Source organism: Equus przewalskii, chromosome 14 (genome assembly GCF_037783145.1).
Source record: "Equus przewalskii isolate Varuska chromosome 14, EquPr2, whole genome shotgun sequence".
Taxonomy (NCBI): domain Eukaryota; kingdom Metazoa; phylum Chordata; class Mammalia; order Perissodactyla; family Equidae; genus Equus; species Equus przewalskii.
The window spans coordinates 3,497,946-3,515,443 of record NC_091844.1 but is presented as its reverse complement, the minus strand read 5'-3'; the positions used below and the strand labels follow the sequence as shown (position 1 = coordinate 3,515,443).

At 53.6% G+C, this 17,498-nt stretch overlaps 1 protein-coding gene across 19 annotated transcripts; it reads left to right on the top strand.

Moving 5' to 3' along the window:
• Positions 1-1,079: 1,079 nt before the first annotated feature.
• On the top strand, positions 1,080-16,518 carry LOC103544676 (ral guanine nucleotide dissociation stimulator-like). Of its 19 annotated transcripts, none has more exons than XM_070573336.1 (16): positions 1,583-2,303; positions 3,504-3,653; positions 4,524-4,822; positions 7,094-7,204; positions 7,959-8,069; positions 9,101-9,282; positions 10,637-10,830; positions 10,972-11,339; positions 12,099-12,314; positions 12,668-12,771; positions 13,275-13,344; positions 14,404-14,472; positions 14,906-14,980; positions 15,534-15,566; positions 15,935-16,056; positions 16,229-16,518. In XM_070573336.1, exons 6-16 carry the CDS (start codon positions 9,134-9,136, stop codon positions 16,263-16,265), a joined length of 1,437 nt encoding a protein of 478 aa, XP_070429437.1. In that variant the 5' UTR covers positions 1,583-2,303; positions 3,504-3,653; positions 4,524-4,822; positions 7,094-7,204; positions 7,959-8,069; positions 9,101-9,133; the 3' UTR covers positions 16,266-16,518. The 19 variants fall into 19 exon arrangements, with proteins under 19 accessions (XP_070429432.1, XP_070429437.1, XP_070429425.1 ...); XM_070573332.1 differs by lacking the exon at positions 4,524-4,822 and adding an exon at positions 13,451-13,477 and having other exon boundaries at positions 1,734-2,303; XM_070573338.1 differs by lacking the exon at positions 1,583-2,303 and adding an exon at positions 2,610-2,767.
• The last annotated feature ends 980 nt before the right edge of the window (positions 16,519-17,498 follow it).

Here is a 17,498-nt window from a genome sequence, read left to right as displayed (position 1 = left end):
GAAGTTCTTTAGACTTACACAGTTGTATTTTCTTTCTAACAGCTTGGTGGCAGCAGCGGGATTGGAAGGAGACTTCTCATGGCTTCGGGGATCAGAAACACAAGCATTGGTACCCATGAAGCCTTTCGATTCTCCGTCTTTTTGCTGTCTCTGAGGGCTGTGGGTAAGTGTCTCGTGCATCTCAGCTCCACTCTCCTTGCATTGAGCTCCTGATCTAAGTGACTTTCCAGGCCCAGGTTAACGGGCCAGTGTAGTTTGGCAGGATGCTCTAGCAGAGCATCTGTCTCAGCCCTGGGTTCGTCCACAGTGCCAGTCAAAGTGTTAGCAGGCAGCTGGAGCTGGCATATGGTTCCCTAGACACTGAGTCTCTAGCCCTTGGTTAGTCCACAGTCCCAAATTTGGTGGTGTCCGCTGATTCTGCCCACAGTCCCGACTGTTAGGGTCTGCTGGTTCCGTGCGGTAAGTTATGGCCAGGGGAGAGGGTGGCACAGATGTGTGCTACATCCACACCCAGTCCTTGAAAACTTCCCACATGCATTTGACACGCATTTTTCTCTCCCTTGACTTGAGGCCGATGTCGATGAGTTCTGAGGAAATGCTGAAGGCACATGGAGGAGGAATTCTGGGACCCTGCGTGACTACTTGGAAGAGTGCTGTCCCCTCCACCTGAACAACCACCCAGCACTACCAGAAATGAGAGGCGTCCTGTGATCGTGGATATTGGAAGCCTCCTTGTTGTTAAGATGTCAGCTTCCTCCAAAGACATGAGCCAATTAAATGCAGTCCTTATCAAAATCCCAATGACATTTTGTGCTGAAAGACACCCATCCTAAAATTCATATGGAATCTCAAGTATGCCCAGATGTCTAAAATAGTCTTGAAAGGAAGTACTAAGTTGGAGGACTCTCTTTTTACTGATATAAAACTTGCTACAAACCTGCAATATCAAAACAGCATTGTAATGGCATAAAGACAGACACATAGAGCATCGGAACAGAATAGAGAGCCCAGAAATAAGGTGGCCAAGGTTGTTCAACAGGGAAAAGACAGTCTTTTCAACCAGTGGTTCCTGAAAAAGTGGATATCTTCATGCAAAAAATAAACTTGGATTCTGACCTCACACCACATATAAAACTTAATTCTCAATGGATCAAGACCCAAATGTAAGAACTGAAACTCTTTTAGGAAAACATGGGACAAAACGTTTCACGATAGGACTCGGCAATGATTTCATAGATATGACACTCAAGGCATGGGCAATAAAAAACAGAGTACACACACCAAAATTCATGAATATTAAAAACCTTTCTGCCTCTGAAGACAATATCAACAGAGTGAAAATACAACCCATGCAGCATGGGAGTCCATATTTGCAAATGATCTATCAGACAAGGGCTGACTATCCAGAATAGACATAGAACTTCTCAACTCAACAACAAAACAAGCAACCCAAATCAAAAATGAGCAAAGTACTTGAATAGACTTTTCCTCCAAGAAGATACGCAAATGGTCAACAAGCATATACAAAGATGCTTAATGTGATTAATCACTGGGGAAATGTAAGTCAAAATCTCAATGAGATACCACCTCACATCCATGTGACGGCACTCCAAAAAAATAGTGAAGAAAGGCATGCTGGCAAAGATGTGGAGATATTGGACCCATGTCCACTGTGGCTGGAATGTAAAACGGTATAGTTGCTGTGGAAATCAGCATGGCATTTCATAAAACAATTAAAAATAGAATCACTAAATGACCCAACAATTCTACTTCAGGATATATACACAGCAGAGCTGAAAACTTGGTCTCAAAGACATATTTGAACACCCATGTTCATGGCATCATTGTTCATGATTGCTGAAACGTGAAACAACCCAAGGATCCATCCAGGGATGAATGGAGAAGCAACATGGGCATATATATATACAATTGCGTGTTATTCATCCTTAAAAGCTAAGGATATTCTGAGATATGAGACAACATGGATGAACCTTTAGGAAATTATGCTAAATGAAATCAACCAGTCGCAAAAACACAGGCCTTGTGTGACCCCACTTATATGGCATTCCTGAAATGGCCAGATTCAGAGACGGACAGCGGATGCTGTTGGCCAGGGGTGGGAGCAGGGGAAGGGGAGTGACCGATGAGTGGGGACAGAGCTTCAGTTCTGTGGGGTGACAAGAGTTCTGAAGATGGACTGTGGTGATGGCTGCACCACCGTACGACTGTGGCCAACACACTGAAGACACGCGTAAGGAAGTCAATGTGCTTGATGGCGTGCACACCGAAAAATGGCCAAGATGGTAAGTTTCACATTATGTGCGTTTTAAGCCAATAAAAATATATTTTCTGTTAAAAGTGCAAATACAAAGAAATGAGCAGAGGATGATTTAGTGTTTCCATTCGTGCTCTCCCATTCTGACCCTGGTGTTTGTCTCAGCCCTTGTACCTGAGGCAACTTTGATCAGACAAACGTTTTCATTCTGGGCCTAAGAGAACCTTGAAAGCAGAATTAGACGAAACTCTTCAAAATTTTTGTGACCATGTATTTTTCAGAGAAAACATAGTAAGACATTTTTAATATTAAATTTAAGTTTGTTTTATATCAGTTTCAGGTCTACATCAGAATGATTCGATATGTGTGTATATTGTGAAATGATCACTATAAGAAGTCTGGTTGACATCTATCATCAAGAGTTACAAATGTGTTTCTTGTGATGAGAACTTCTAAGATTTACGCTATTAGCAACTTTCAAAATGCAATCTAGTATGATTAATTCCTTGACTCCTATAAAATAAGCACCATAAAACAATTCCAGTGCATCCATTTTATTATTAATTCACTGAATCTAATTTTTCTCAGAATCCATTAATTGTTATGCAAATGACTGAATTTGTTTTAATCTACATCATAATGTACTGACTACAGGTTCTAACATTTTAAGTTTTGTTTAGGTGTTATTATTTCCAGCAAGTTAACTTTCCTGAATGTCATCAGTCATATCAAAATATATTCAGATGTATTTCTTCTTCCATCAATATTTAGTCACTGATAAAGTTGACCGTGTGCCATTTCAACCATTATCAGTTTTGTGTGCTGAGGGTGATCTTACCCAGTAGAAGACACCGTGTAGGTTCCAAGTCTCCTTGGAGGATAAACAGTGGGGGGAGGTCAAAGCATGGTACTTGTTTCATTTGCAGAGGGTCCATTTTGACTTTGCTCTTAACGAAACGTGTTCTTTGTCCATTTGGGAATCTGAGGCCCAGAAAGTTGGAGGGCTCCACCCAGACCTCAGGAGGGGTACAGAATCCAGAGGATCAGTCAGGGCTCTGGCTTCCTTGGCCAAGGCTCCACCTCTTCCCTTCGGGTTTTCTTTGGAAACAGGGACCTCATGGTCCTAGGGGAGCCCTGCCCACCCCTGTCCATGTGGGGTCGTCTTCCTGTTCGCATCCAATCATGCACAGGCACACTCACACCGATTTCTCCTGTGTGGACCATGCAGGGACCCCAGGAAAGAGCAGACACCAGGGAAGTGACAAGAGGCCGAGGAGAAGGCAGTCGGAGGCAGCTCTGCCATGAACAGTAGCATCCATCCTCCTGGCTACATGCCCAGCAGGCCCGAGATGGACTGAAGAATCCCTCAGGTTTCTAGGTGTGTACCTGTTCCAAGGGCATCCCTGGCCCAGCCTGGAGGGCACAGGACTGCTGGGGAGCTGGAGTCTACTCCTGTGGGCACCTGCTACTCTGATGAGCCGTTCTCCTCTTGTGTAGACATTGGGTAGAGGAGAGAAGACATTGGTGTCCTCCTGTGTAAAGTGGAGTGCATCCAGTGGGTGACTCCCTGGGTTCCGTATGATGCTCACGAAGTGTCTGTGGCCCTTGGTTCTCCATCGATGACGCCCTGTGCTCTGAGCACCTGAGAAAATGCTTTCCCACCTGCTGGAGATCCTTTAGAACTGAGACAGGCTTGGGGGCTTGGGTGGATGAGAACTTGGGATAAGGAAGAACATGCCAGAGCAGTGTACACTGAGTCCAGAGTCCAGGGACAAGACCAGTCCTTGTTGGAGTCCTGAGGTCCTCACTTGGCAGGAGAGGGAAATCATTGCCTTGACTGAGGTTAGGATGCCTCCTGAGAGAAGAGGACACCCGAGTGGAGGGACAGAAAGATGGGGAGAGAGAGGCTGCTGAGGTTCCTTGCATGGCCTGGAAGCCTGCAGGTCCTGCTCCTTTACCCCTGGGACAGTGGCGAGCCTTTGCCTTGAGGACACCCAAAGAAACTTCCTTCCTGTTTGTTGGCTTCTGGCAGGGCTGCAGTGCTGGCGCTGGCCACCAGGAGGCAGGCAGCCTGCAGTGTCAGTGGTGCCCGCTGGGGTTGGGTTTTCATTGTTGTCACTTCTATTGGGATGTAATTGACACACAACACTGCCTAAGTTAACACTGCTGTGTGGTACATTTCAAAGCTGCTAAGAACAAATAAGCTAAACTTCTCATCACAAGGAAACGCTTATTTTTCTGTTTTCAGTGATGGATGTTAAGTGAACTGGTGGTGTTATTGTGCAGTCTGTGTGCATCGAGTCCCTGTGCTGACTTCTTAAACTTACACGGCGCCCACTCAGCTCTGCTTCAGCTGCTGGAGCAGCGAATAGCCGTGCAGGAGGCCTTTCCGGCTGTCCCCCGCCTCAGAGAGAACTCACTCCTCCTGGTACTAGCGCTCCTCTCCACAGTCTGACTTGGTGAAGAGCAGGAGGAGGGGACAGCGAGTTTCACAATTCTTCACTCAGCGACTGTGCACCGAGCACGCACCCTGTGCCAGGTGCTCAGGTGGGTCTGAGTGCAGGGCTGACGATGACTGAGTGGTCCCTGCCAGTCAGGAGCTCACACTCTGGAGGGGACAAGGACAAAAGCATGAAAGCAAACACATGAGAGAGGAAAGAGCCAGTGTTTTGGGGACATTCAGGCGCCTGTGAGGGAGGGCTGGGGGTCACCGGGTAGGGGTCTGAAAGGCCTCACTGGGGTGACATTTGCTGGGACCAGAATGACAAGAGGGAGCCAGCCCTGCACAAGTCTGGGAGCAGCGTGCAGGGAGAGGCACCTCTGCTGCAGACACTCATGGGCAGAAGGGGGTTTGGCCAGAGGATGTGAGAAAGGTGGCCAGTGTGGCTGGAGGAAGCCTGGGGGGCAGAGAAGGAGGGGGCAGGGCCAGATCCTGGGGCCTGAAATCACGGTTCCAGTGCCTTGAATCTGAAAACGGACAAATGCCTCATATCTCACAATTTTTGCGGTTGGAATCAGACATACATGAGCTTGGTTCCTCTGCTCAAGATGCCTCAAGGCCGGGGCCGCAACCTCAGCTGATGCTCGACTGGCAGAGAATTTCCTCCCAGGTTTCCTCAAAGGATTCAGGGTACAGTTTGGACTCAGAGGATGGGTTACTTTCTGTCTGTTGGCCTGGGTGCTGCCTCGGTTCCCTCCCACGTGGGCCTCTGTATATGGCAGCTCAAAACATCTCTGCTTGATTCCCCAGCTCAGGGATAGGGAAGAGAGAGAGAGAAGGGAAAGAGAGAGAGAAGAGAGAGGTGGAACTTAAGAGAGGAAATAAGAAGGAAGTGAGAGACTTTTTGTGTTTAAAATTTAGGCATGACATCCGTCCAGACTGGCTGTGTTCTATTGGTGACAGCCAGTCACTAAGCACTCAGTGGTCACACAGGAATCTGTGAGGGATGTGTGTGCCACGGGTGGGGATCTCTGGGAGCCATTATAAAGGCTGCCCACCTCATAGTTCAACATGTGGCACTTGGGTCTCTTTCTAAATAGAAGAGGAAACAATGGAGAGGTTTGAATCCAGAGGATGACAGTGTCTGGATTTCATTCAGCAACCCTCTCCTTGTGCTGACATTGAAATGAGGCCAAGAGAGGAGTTGCCTGTTGCAATATCGCATTGCTGACCCCAGGCCTGTTTTGAGTGGTGTTCATGCTACATCCCTTCTCGTAATTCTTCCATCTCTTTGTTTGTGCATTACTTGCACTTGACACGAGCTCACAGGTGGTATGGATATTATCTCATATACACCTGATGATGTCCCTGGCAAGTATATTCTAGGCGGATTCCCCTTGTGCGGGTTTGGAGACTGGGGAGGCCCTGAGAGGCACAATGAGGTTTCCAGGACAGAGAACTGGTAAGATAAAGGAGGTCTGAATTCTGCTCTGCCTCCTCAAAGCTGGGACCCTCATGACATTGCCAGGGAGCTGTGGCTGGGGCTGTGGAAGCTCCTCATGTATAGTTAAGAAGATGACATGAGGGTGGTTTGGGTAGGTCTGATTACAGGAAGCAGCCCAGGTAATGGAATCTTGAAAACGTGACCTCACTTCCTTGGCGATAGACCCCAACAGACTTAGAACTCTGGTAACCAGGCAGTTACATTCTAGACACAGGCCCCTAGCCAGCTCATTTGACTGGACACACTTCAGACAACACGATGTTTGCTTGTTGTGGCCCAGTTTTCAGAGGCTCTAGGCTCAGGAAAGCCCAGAGTGTGAGACTGTTGTGTTGTTGTAGAAGTTGGCTTAACCCTCATCCTCGGAGCCACAGGCCATTTGGCAGGAGGTACCCAAAGGTAATGTGGGGCAGCCCAGAGCAGCCCAATGTAGGGCAGGACACAACTCTGATCCCACCTGAGCAGCCCCATAGCCCTTGCCCCCTGTGTGAGTGTTTGTGTGTGAGTGTCTGTGTATGTGTGTGTGTGTGTGTGCGCGCATGGGCACTGTCAGGGAAGGCAGCAGGTGAGGAGTGGGTCCCTCCTGGGCAGGAGGAGAGTGTTATGTGCTGTCAGTCTGGTAAGTCTGTGATATTCATACCCCAGGGCCTGGCTGGCAGCCTGAGCAGGTGGGTGCTGGGGATCAAGCTCCTCTGCCCTTGCGTTAATCCCGAGCCTTAGAAGTTTCATCTAGTTCCCTCCCTGGTCAGATGTCTGTGCAGATGTCCCTGTGTGCCTGAACTAGGGAATAGAATTTATCGTGGGGGTGTCCCCCTATGGCGATGTCCAGCAGGCTCCTGATGCCTCCTGGCCCGTCTGCCGGGCACTGTCTTTCCAGAACTCGACGCAGGAGATCTTTGAAGAGTTATGTGACGGGTTCGACTTCTCTCCCTCCCTAGTCAAGGGGCAGGAGCAGCAGGCCACCAGCAGCATCCTGTGCCAGTCTGAGGTGAGAGCAGGAGCAGAGGGTCTCCCCCCCCACCCCCCCAAGATGTTCAGGGTGGGCCTGGAACCCAGGTCCAAATCTGAGCACACCCCTGGGGCCCTCACAGGGCTTTCCCAACGGAGTGTCCTACGGCCTTGCTCCTGAAGGAGTCTGGGCCTCCTCTCCTCCCCAGCCAGCTGTGGGGTAAGGTGGAAAGACACTCTTCACATGTTTCTTGGAATCATAGAGGAAATGTTTAACGTTGTTATCACTTTTCACGAGGCCATGAGGACCTTAGCATTTTGCTCCCGTTTGGATTGATGTAGCTGCCCGGCTGGGAAGCTGTGTAGCACTCAGGCCACTGTCCTTGCAGACATTCTCCAAGCCTCACAAATCATCACACTTGCTAGGCTGATTACACACAAAGAGCATGGGCGTGGATTACAGGATTCTATACATTTCTCTGCACCTTGTCATCTCACAAAACACTTCAAATCAGAGCAGTTTGTTATGTGCTGTAAAACTGGTGAGTCTCTGATATTCATACCCCAGGCTGGCAGCCAGAGCAGGTGGGTGCTGGGTATCAAGCTCCTCTGCCCTTGTGTTAATCCCGAACCTTAGAAGTTTCATCTAGTTCCCTCCCTGGTCAGATGTCTGTGCAGATGTCCCTGTGTGCCTGAACTAGGGAACAGAAATTCTCATGGGGGTGTCCCCCTATGGCGATGTCCAGCAGGCTCCTGATGTCTCCTGGCCCGTCTGCCGGGCACTGTCTTTCCAGAACTCCACGCAGGAGATCTTTGAAGAGTTATGTGACGGGTTCGACTTCTCTCCCTCCCTAGTCAAGAGGCAGGAGCAGCAGGCCACCAGCAGCATCCTGTGCCGGTCTGAGGTGAGAGCAGGAGCAGAGGGTCTTTCCCGCCCACCCCCCAAGATGTTCAGGGTGGGCCTGGAACGCAGGTCCGAATCTGAGCACACCCCTGGGGCCCTCACAGGGCTTTCCCAATGGAGTGTCCTACGGCCTTGCTCCTGAAGGAGTCTGGGCCTCCTCTCCTCCCCAGCCAGCTGTGGGGTAAGGTGGAAAGACACTCTTCACATGTTTCTTGGAATCATAGAGGAAATGTTTAACGTTGTTATCACTTTTCACGAGGCCATGAGGACCTTAGCATTTTGCTCCCGTTTGGATTGATGTAGCTGCCCGGCTGGGAAGCTGTGTAGCACTCAGGCCACTGTCCTTGCAGACATTCTCCAAGCCTCACAAATCATCACACGTGCTAGGCTGATTACACACAAAGAGGATGGGGGTGGATTACAGGATCCTATACATTCCTCTGCAACTTCGCATCTCACGAAACACATCAACTCATCATAGGCCACTCAGGTCAGGAGCTGAGGCCTTTTTGACTTCATCATAATTCCACATAGGAGGACATTTTCCTCAGTGACTCAGTCTTTCAATGCTGTTGGACCTGGACATGACCCAATTCTGTTGCCATTTGAGCAACACGCTGCAGGGCACATCTTAAATGTGTCCCAATAGACTCAGAGTTTTCTAGGTCTGCCATGACATAGAACCGCAGATTGGCGGAAGGTCACTAATCGTCTCTTTGCTCATGTCTGTGGTGGGGATGTTTATTGATGACTCCCTGGGATAATGCTCTTAACACAGGCTCTTAATGCACAGAGGTGCGATTGTTCCTCAGGTCACAGAATGCCTTGAAGGTACTAAGTGTTTGTCATTCCCCTAAAAATCAAATTGTACTTGGAAGTCCAAAACCATTTCCCAGGTGGGCTCTCGTCCCTCTTATACAACTTCCTGAGGTGCTGGGAGGTTCTGGTCTGAGCTCCAGACCCTGATGCTCCTGGTGGTTCCTGGTGATGCCACTAACACTGTGTCCCACCTTGTCCACGTGGTATGCCAAGGAACCCACCCTGTCCGTGGCTGAGGCCCGCACGATGCTGACCCTCAAGGCAGGTGCAGTGCAGAAGGTGGTAGGCTCCCTGCAAGCATCCTTCCACGGAAGATCCATCTCTGTCACCACCTTCCCGTGTGTGTACCAGGCCTTCTACTCCACCCCACAGGTCCTGGACCAGCTGCTCCAGAGGTGAGTGCCCACCCCTCCACAGCACAGCAGGCAGTCTCCCACCTAATAGACTTGTGCTTTGGGAATGTCCCCACACCTCTCTGAGCATCACCTTGCTCATCTGAATAGTGGGGTGGTAAAAGAATGAACCTCACAGGGTCACTGAAGGAAATCACGGGCGAAACCATGGCAGGCACTTGCCTGGTGCCGGACTCCACAGAAGGGGCTGCTGCTCATGCTGCGCATCCTCAGGCTTGTTGCTTCCGTCCCCAGTGAGGAGACTCTGCCTCTCCCCTCGCTGGCCTGTGGCCTTCCCGAGTGTGGAAAAGCCCATGGAAAGCAAACTGTTTTCCTATTGGCAAGACAATTTAGCGATTCCATCTAGCTGATCCTGGTCCTTGTCTTTGGTGCGGCCAGCGTAGTGCTCTCTGGGGGCAGCAGAGGAGACGCAGGCCCACTCAGAATTCTGGGAAGGCTCTGGATGGGGTTCATTCATTGAATACTATATGTTAAGCTCCTAGTACATTCATACCCTTTCCTACACACTAAGGATGTCCAAGGAAGGAAGCAGACACTATCCCGGGGGCTCAATTCTAGCCTGAGAGCTAGATGCTCACTTCTGGGCGTCATGAGTATTCATGCCCACAGGACATTAGATGTGACACCCTCTTGGCCTCCTCTAGATATGGACGCATCCTCTCATAGTCAGACCACGATGACAGACTTCAAGGACCAACTAAGACCATGAGTGGTGTTGAGTCCAGAGGGAGGGCCTCCTGTGTCCACAGAAGGGGCTAGGAGACCATGGGGACTGTCGCTAGCGATGGACTGGCAGACCCTGGATCTCACACCTCTTGGGGTTTCTGTGGGAGGCCTGAGGTCTGCGGTCTTCCCTACAGGAGGAAATGAATCAAAGAGACCTGTTGATGGGGTGCCGGTCCCGCCATGGGAAGCAGAGGAGAGGCTGGGCTGAGTCGGGCACTGACAGACCCATCGCTTCCACAGTTCCCTCTCCCTCTCCCTGCCCTCTGCACATGCACCTCTCCCAACCACCACCACTGGGGCCCAGAACAGTAGGTGTTGAGCAGCCTGGTCACAAATCTGCCTCCAACCTCAGTCCTGATGCTGGAGTGTGGAGGATGGTGTAGGCTGTGTCCAGGCCCTTTGGGAAAAGAGTGTCAGATGGAAGGCCAGACTCACACAGGCTCTCTGTTAGATTGGCTGATGACCAGGCCTTCCAGTGCAAGGACAGCCACCCAGGGATTGGAGTGCCTGGTCCATCCTCTGGGGCTCAGGCACAGAGAAGGTGCTGTGGGAACACAGTGTGGAACAGCAGGCCAGGCCTGTGACTCTCTTCACACATGGCTCTCCCCAGTGCTGTCTCTCCTACCTGGGGCCCCTGGCATCAGGAGAACTCCCAGGATATGTGGCAGATGCTGCACCACTCCGGGATCAAGCTGACGTTGGCGTATGTACAGGACCTCTTGCCTGGCTCAGTCCTGAAGCACCAGGCCACCCCTTTTCTCATCCAGGTGGATCTTTTCCAGGCCACTGAGTTGGAGACAGAGGGTAAGGGAGACAGTAGGCTTGGAAGACTACCCCAGTGGGTGGGTCATGACTGGGGATTCATTTAAAGACAGTGGGATCTTGCTGTTTGGGGAAAGGCACATGGAAAGCAACTTATGTAGCTGACCCTTTGTCTTTCTCCAGCTCCTGCCCCAGCTCCAGCACTTCTGCCAGCGGCAGAGGCAGAAAAGGGGCCACCTCTGGAGCTGGACGGAAGTCCAGTTCTATTTCTGCCATCACTCCTAGCGCTGGAGCCATCAGCTGCTCCAGACCCGGAGCGAGTGCCATCAGCAGCCCCAGCCCAAGTGGCAGGTGCTGAACTGCACTCAACGGGACCTAGGGGTCTGCTGGGATTTCCACCTCAGACTCCAGTAACAGACGCAGAATCAGCTCCAGTTCCAGAGGCTTCCCACCCCTGGCGAGTGACCAGGAAGGAGCAGCCCGATGGGAAGCCTAGCCTCATGGCCTTCTCCCCAAGGGAGGTGGCAGAACAACTGACGGTCATTGACGCGGTGAGCACCTTGGCTCTCAGGTCGGGGTAGGGCAGGCCATCCCTCTGCCATCAGCTGCCCGAGACTTGCTTTTGCCTTTGGGGACTCCTGTGACCTGGGTCCAAATCCCAGCTCCACCACTTCCCAACCTTGGGATCTGGGCAACTCCCCAGCCTTCATGTTCCACCCTCAGGCTGTAGAGATGGGGACCAAGAGGACCCGCTGCACAGAGTGTCTGAGCACATTGAGGGAAGTAGAACACAGAGCAAGCCCGGTGGGGCCTGGCCCGAGAGGTGGGGGAGGAGAACGCACTGTGTGCAGCCAGGAACTCGGGTGGTCCAGCCATCTGCCCCGAAGGCTCAGCAGCCTCAGCACTTGTGATGCACCTGACGTGTACTTAACTAAAAGGGAGACAACCTGACAAAGCCCGTGGGTGTAGCTGGCACAGGGGAATGTGCAGCGGAATGGGGACTGGGACCAGCGGATGCTCAGGATGCAGGAAGATGCCCCCTTGGGAGGTGCCAAGTGGAGCAGCCCTCTGGAGCTTGCAGTTCGTGGGGCTGGGCTGGGTGCAAATGCTCCTGCCTTTTCCCCAACAGTCTCGAGTCCCTGGTCGTCCTGTGCTGGGTGCTCTCAGTGGAAGAACAATGAAAGCCAGGGGCTCCCACCAGGCTGAGAACACATGCTCAGCCTCCTGAGCCCCAGCTTAGACCAGTGACTCCTGCCTGGACACTGAGATGGGCTGTGACAGGGCTGAGTGACTCTCCCCCTCTTCACCAGGAATTGTTCAAGAACGTCGTGCCCTCTGAGTATCTGAGCTCCACCTGGGGCAAAAGAACCCAGCCTGGACATGAGAACGTGGCACCCACCGTCCGGGCCACAGTGGTGCAGTTCAACAGAGTAGCAAATTGTGTCATGACGTCCTGCCTTGGGGACCCAAACATGACGGCCCAGGGCAGGGCCAAGGTCCTGGAGCGGTGGATCGAGGTGGCCAGGGTATGCAGGGGGAGACCCTCTCCAGAGCCATGGAACTGCCCCTTCTCCTTGATCAGCTCTCAGGACTGAAGGCTGCACTCTAAGCCCCGGCACAGTCCCTAGGTCCTTCCTGCCAAGGGCCCGCTGACCTTGACTGGCATGTCCCAGTGGTGGGATGGTCACTTCCTCTCTGGCTCCTTCCTGTTTGGAGCAAAATTCCTCCTCCTGGAAGTGTTACTCTTTGGTCCACCTGTACCCTCCCTGGCACCCTGGGCATCTGTCCCACTCAGGAGGGGTGAGTGGAAGGGAGGAGGACTGAAGCCAGAGCAGACAGGGCTCCTGCTCCCCTCCCAGCTCCTCCTCTCTCTCCTCAGGAGTGCCAAGCCTTGAGGAACTTTTCCTCCTTGTACGCCATCGTCTCGGCTCTGCAGAGCATGCCCATATACAGACTGAACAAGACCTGGGGGAAAGTGTCCAGGTGGGGAGGCCTCTCCACAGGAGGACCAGGGGGAGGAGGGAGCTCCCACGTGTCTGCCATTGCCCTCTCGTCGGCTGGGGCTTCCTGGGTGGCAGTAAGCCCTGGGCACAGGGCCTGGGTGGGTGTGCAGTGTCCCTGATCCTCACTGGCAACTTAGGCCACCAGTTCTGCTTCAGGACTCAAGTTGCTTAGATGTCACATAGTGGGTTGAACCAAAGTGGAGATTTTCAAGTGTTTGCCATACAGCCACAGAACTCTGTGCCCAGTGGAAACCCAAACTGGTCAAAATACAGCTGCTCCATAGAAAAGGGAGTGGCGGCCCCAGGTGACCAGCATGAGAGCCCCCTCTGCAGTCCCATGGCTGACGTCAGTGCTCAGAGGACCCCCGCAAAAATCCTCATTCAGGCAGTTTGGATTTTCTAGATTCGCATGGAAAAGGGACTTGCTCTTATGCCCCCTGCCCCATTGTTCCTGAGCTTCTCCTTCCTCCTTTCCCCTCTCAGGAAGAGCTGCCGAAAGTTTAAAAAGCTCTGTGATGAGGACAACTCCCTGAGCTGGGAGCAGCTCATCAAGGTAGAGTGGAGGCTGGAGTGTGGAGGGAGAGGCGGGGTGGGGGGAAGGGGGACGGGCAGGATGTGGACGGTAATTTCTCCCTTGAAGTTTCTGTGGACAATTCCAGTCTTCCCTGGATGAACAGGAAGATGGGGTCTGTTTGGTCCATGGGCAGGTGGGGGAGGTGTCTGTGGGCTGGGAAGCCCTGGTCATGGCAGGAATTGGGGGTGTCTGGGCTGATCCAGGTGGGGATGCTGAGCTGGCCGGTTGAGCAGGGGCTGGCTTCCACTTTGGTCCACGCTCTCAGCACTTAGATTCTTCCAGGCTGTTGCGTGGATGGGGTGGGTGGGGGTATGTTTCTTCCCTGAACCAGCTCACTGTGTCTTTAGGAAGCCAGGCCCCCACTGCTCCTTCTGTCTTCACCATTTCTCCATGAGGAGGGCACCCTGCCTGCCCTCGGGATGGGCACTGCCAGGCATTCCCGGCCAGGTGGTCAAATGGGCTGCCCAGCCTTGAGTCTGAATGACTGGAGCATGACAGATGTGTGTGCATGTTTGACTCCCCACTGGCCCTACCGCAGTCGCTGCTAGTCTGTCCCTGTCAGGAACCTCACCTGGGTCCTAGTCAGCAGTAACTGGTGCTCAGGTGGCTTTTGAGAAGTGTCCAGGAAACTGGTGGTGCTCAGTGGATCTTTCCTGAGTGGACCTCGTAGTCTTCCCATGAAAGAAAAACCAAAGTGTCCTGTCAGCCCCACCCCACCCTTTCACGCCGGGTGGGGTGAGAGCCAGAACCATGCAGACCGTCACTGACGCTGAGTCCTCAGGAGACCCTGCAAGGTAGGTGGAGTTGTCACACATTCCAGATGAGGAGGCTGACTCAAGGAGGACAGGCCTTAGGTCCAAGGTCATACAGCAAGAGTGTTGGAGCTGGGATTGTTCTAGAATCAGAGCATGCTGGAGGATGGAGTAGCATTGGTACCAGCTGACTTGATTCAGACGTCCGGGGCTGAGGTCAGAGGGGCTGAAGAGAAGTGGGGTGAGGGGAGGATGGCCTCCTTGACCCTGTCCCTGATCCTGGCAGAAGCAGCCGTCCAAGTTTGCCACCCTGCTGAGGACCCTGCAGAGAGGCCAGAAGAGGCAGCAGCAGAAGGTGAGTGCGCCTGTAGGGGAGGGGCTCCAAGGTCAGAGGAGGGGTCTCTGCCCTCCCAGCTGGGGGCTCCAATTCAGAGAGGGGTCGTTCCTCCTGCAGCCCTCCTCCTGTTGCCACAGAGCCTGACACCCGCCCTTAGAAGTGACCAGGAGGAGGGCCTGGGGAGCTGCAGCAGGATGGGTCGGGAGAGTGGAGGGGCCCAGGATCAAAGGCCCTGTGACCAGCCAAAAGCAGGCCCTGGGAGGTGACCAGGAGGAGTCTGGTGTTCTTGGAGGGTGAGGGGTGGGGATTGAGGGCCGGCTATGAAGGGTTTGAGGCTACTCCATGTGGGGACCCTGGGCTGGGCCAGGAGGCCGAGGAGGAGGAGTTTTCAGGGGAGGGTCATGGGGACACCTGAGACCAGGGCTCATGCCATCTAATCCCAATGGCACAGGGCATCGTCCCCTTCCTGGGCAGCATGCTAACTGACCTGATCATGCTGGACACTGCCATGGAGGATTACGGAAATGTGAGTGAGGCCGGGGGCCGGAAGGGGGTGACCAGGTTGGGACTTGGGAAGACACCGTCCCAGTACCAAGACCTGAGTGGTCAGAATGTGGTAACTTTCTGTCATGACAGCCTCCCTGGCTTCCCTGTGTTCTGAGATAGTGTGCCCCTCTTAGCAATGAGGGAACGAAGGCTCCACGTGGAGCCCGTCCCGGGTCCCCAGGCTGGCGAAGCAGCAGAGCTGCCTGCCTGCAGAGCTGCAGGGGTTTTGTTGGAAGCGAGAGAGAACTCGGCCTCCAAGTCAGGCAGCACACACTGAGGGAGCTGTCCCTTCCTGCCTGAGGACTCAGCCTTCCTGTCCGTCATCAGAGGGTTGGGCTACAAGGTCCCTGAGTGTCGGCCCCCATGTCCTCCCTTCACTGGAGCCCAGAGCCTGGCCTGGGTCCAAGTCCTGTTTTGTGTCATGCCCAGCCCCCTCCTGGACCTGGAGCAGGGCACCATGAGAAGAGGTGCACACGGGGGCTGGTCATAGGTAGGGGGCTCGTTCTGATGGACTTTTGCTGTCTACCTTCCAGGGCAATGAGATCAACCACGAGAAAAAGAAAAAGGTGAGCAGCTGTGGCCTTCCATGTCAGGGAGGAGAGGGGAGTGGAAACCAGAGACACCCCTAGGCAGAACTCTCCTGGGCTCCACCCCCTGCATCTTACATTTATGGAAAGAGTTGGATGAAGGAGAATTAGGAGAGCCATCCAGTGGGGGCGGGGTGGGGGCAGTGGTGGGCATCAAGCGAAACTTCCTGCAGGAGGGACTTATACCCATCTCTGAGTACAGGTAGGACCTGCATGGAATTGGAGGGAAGGAGGGTCCCATGTGAGCAAGGACCCAGGACCAGCCCCTGCCCCACTCCTCACCCCCTGAAGACCCTGCAGCCTCTCCAGCAGGCTCTGTCTGCATCCTCTCCTCCCTGTGGTCCCAGGAGCACAAAGTGATGATGGAGATCGTGCAGCTCCAGGAGGCTGCAGAGAATTACAACCTAGAGCCCCAGGAGCGATTCAGGACCTGGTTCTGGGACATGGAGCAGCTCAGTGAGGAAGAGAGGTGAGGCCGGCCAGGAGATGGGGAGGGCCAGGTGGACTCTCCCTGCTGGCCAGTCCGGAGAGCCTGCGTCCATGGCTCCCTTGTCGGCCCTGTTGGGGTGCTGGGCAGATGCCGGGAGGGACACCTGAGCTGTGGAGTGTGGGAGGCTCACAGGTGCCACTCTGTCCTGTAGCTTCAGCCTGTCCTGCCAGCTGGAGCCCCGATCCTAGTTGGCCAGCAAATCTCTCCAGGCCCAGAGAGCACGGCCATCATGAAGCTGAGGAGGGAGTGAGTGTCCCATGGCCGTATGACCTCTTCCTTGGCAGCGGGGACCCAGCTGCGGCACTCGGGGTGCACGGGCCCCACCGCCTGCCACCCCTTCCCCGAGGCCAATTTCCATCTCTGTAGGGGTGAGAATCACTGCTTGTAAATAGTTCATGCCAGATTTGCACACTGTTGTATTAAAGTCCTGTTTCTCTTACAGCCTGGGAGTGGTGGTTCTTTCACATTCTGTGCTAATTTAAACGCTGTCCAGACTCTCAGATTCCTCACTGGATTAAGACCTATTGCAGTCATCCGATTATTGTGTGTGGGAGAGGGGGGAAGGTGCAGCCCCTCCCTGGCTGCTGAAGGAGACCCCAAGGGCCCCTCCTCAGAGGACAGGTCCGTGTCAGCATCGTGAAGCTGGGCCAGGAGCAGAGACAGCCCCTCAGACCCCTGAGATGGGAGGTCGAGGTGTTTTCTCAGGCCGAGCATCCACCATGGAAATGTGGGGGTCCCTAGAGCCACCACTTGCCAGGCCCACTCTGTGCCCCAGGAGTGGGGTTGCCCGTCCACACTCCGGAGGGAGAGGAAACATTTCCTGCGTCTCTTGTGGAGGTCTCTCTGGACCCCATGTTGGGAACTTGTAGTTTCCTAGTTCAGCCTCTGGAAAGGCATCAGCTCTAAGTGGGGAAAACAGATAGAGATCAAACTGTGCGTGTGGACAGGACAAGGCCAGGGGAAGGTCATTTGTGCAGGGACTTCGGGCAGGCAGGACTTCCCCTCCTCAGTGTCCCCTGGGGCCCGTGCTCACCCTTTCCCTGGACGGGACTCCTGCTGGGACCATGTCCCTGGCTCCAGAGTCCTCTCCCTGCTTGCCTCCTCTCCAGGGGAAGATTTGTGGTGCAGCCCGCCAGGTTCCAGCTGGGCCCCGTTCCGACACTCTGCTGCTCCCTGTGACACAGGACCCCCAGCCCCTGCGCTTCCTTCTTCACTCTTGTCAAGTCAGAAGTCCCCTCAAGGCCCCACCATCCCTCAGGTGCCTCAAGGCCACTCCTCCCTGGCTGGGCCTGATGGATCCTGGTGAGCTGTGATTTGCAGGCTAACAGGCCATAATCCTGGCTAGTGAGTGCACTTACACTCTCCCTTGCTGTCCAGAGTGACTTCTGGGCCACATGGTTCTGAGGTCCATGGTCTCACAC

Excerpts from the sequence above, each read along its gene's own strand:
- LOC103544676 (XM_070573322.1), top strand. The coding sequence starts at position 6,478 with ATGTTTGCTTGTTGTGGCCCAGTTTTCAGAGGCTCTAGGCTCAGGAAA. Across the intron at positions 12,772-13,274 it reads ACCTGGGGGAAAGTGTCCAG|GAAGAGCTGCCGAAAGTTTA; the intron begins GTGGGGAGGCCT and ends TTCCCCTCTCAG. Across the intron at positions 14,981-15,533 it reads CCATGGAGGATTACGGAAAT|GGCAATGAGATCAACCACGA; the intron begins GTGAGTGAGGCC and ends TCTACCTTCCAG.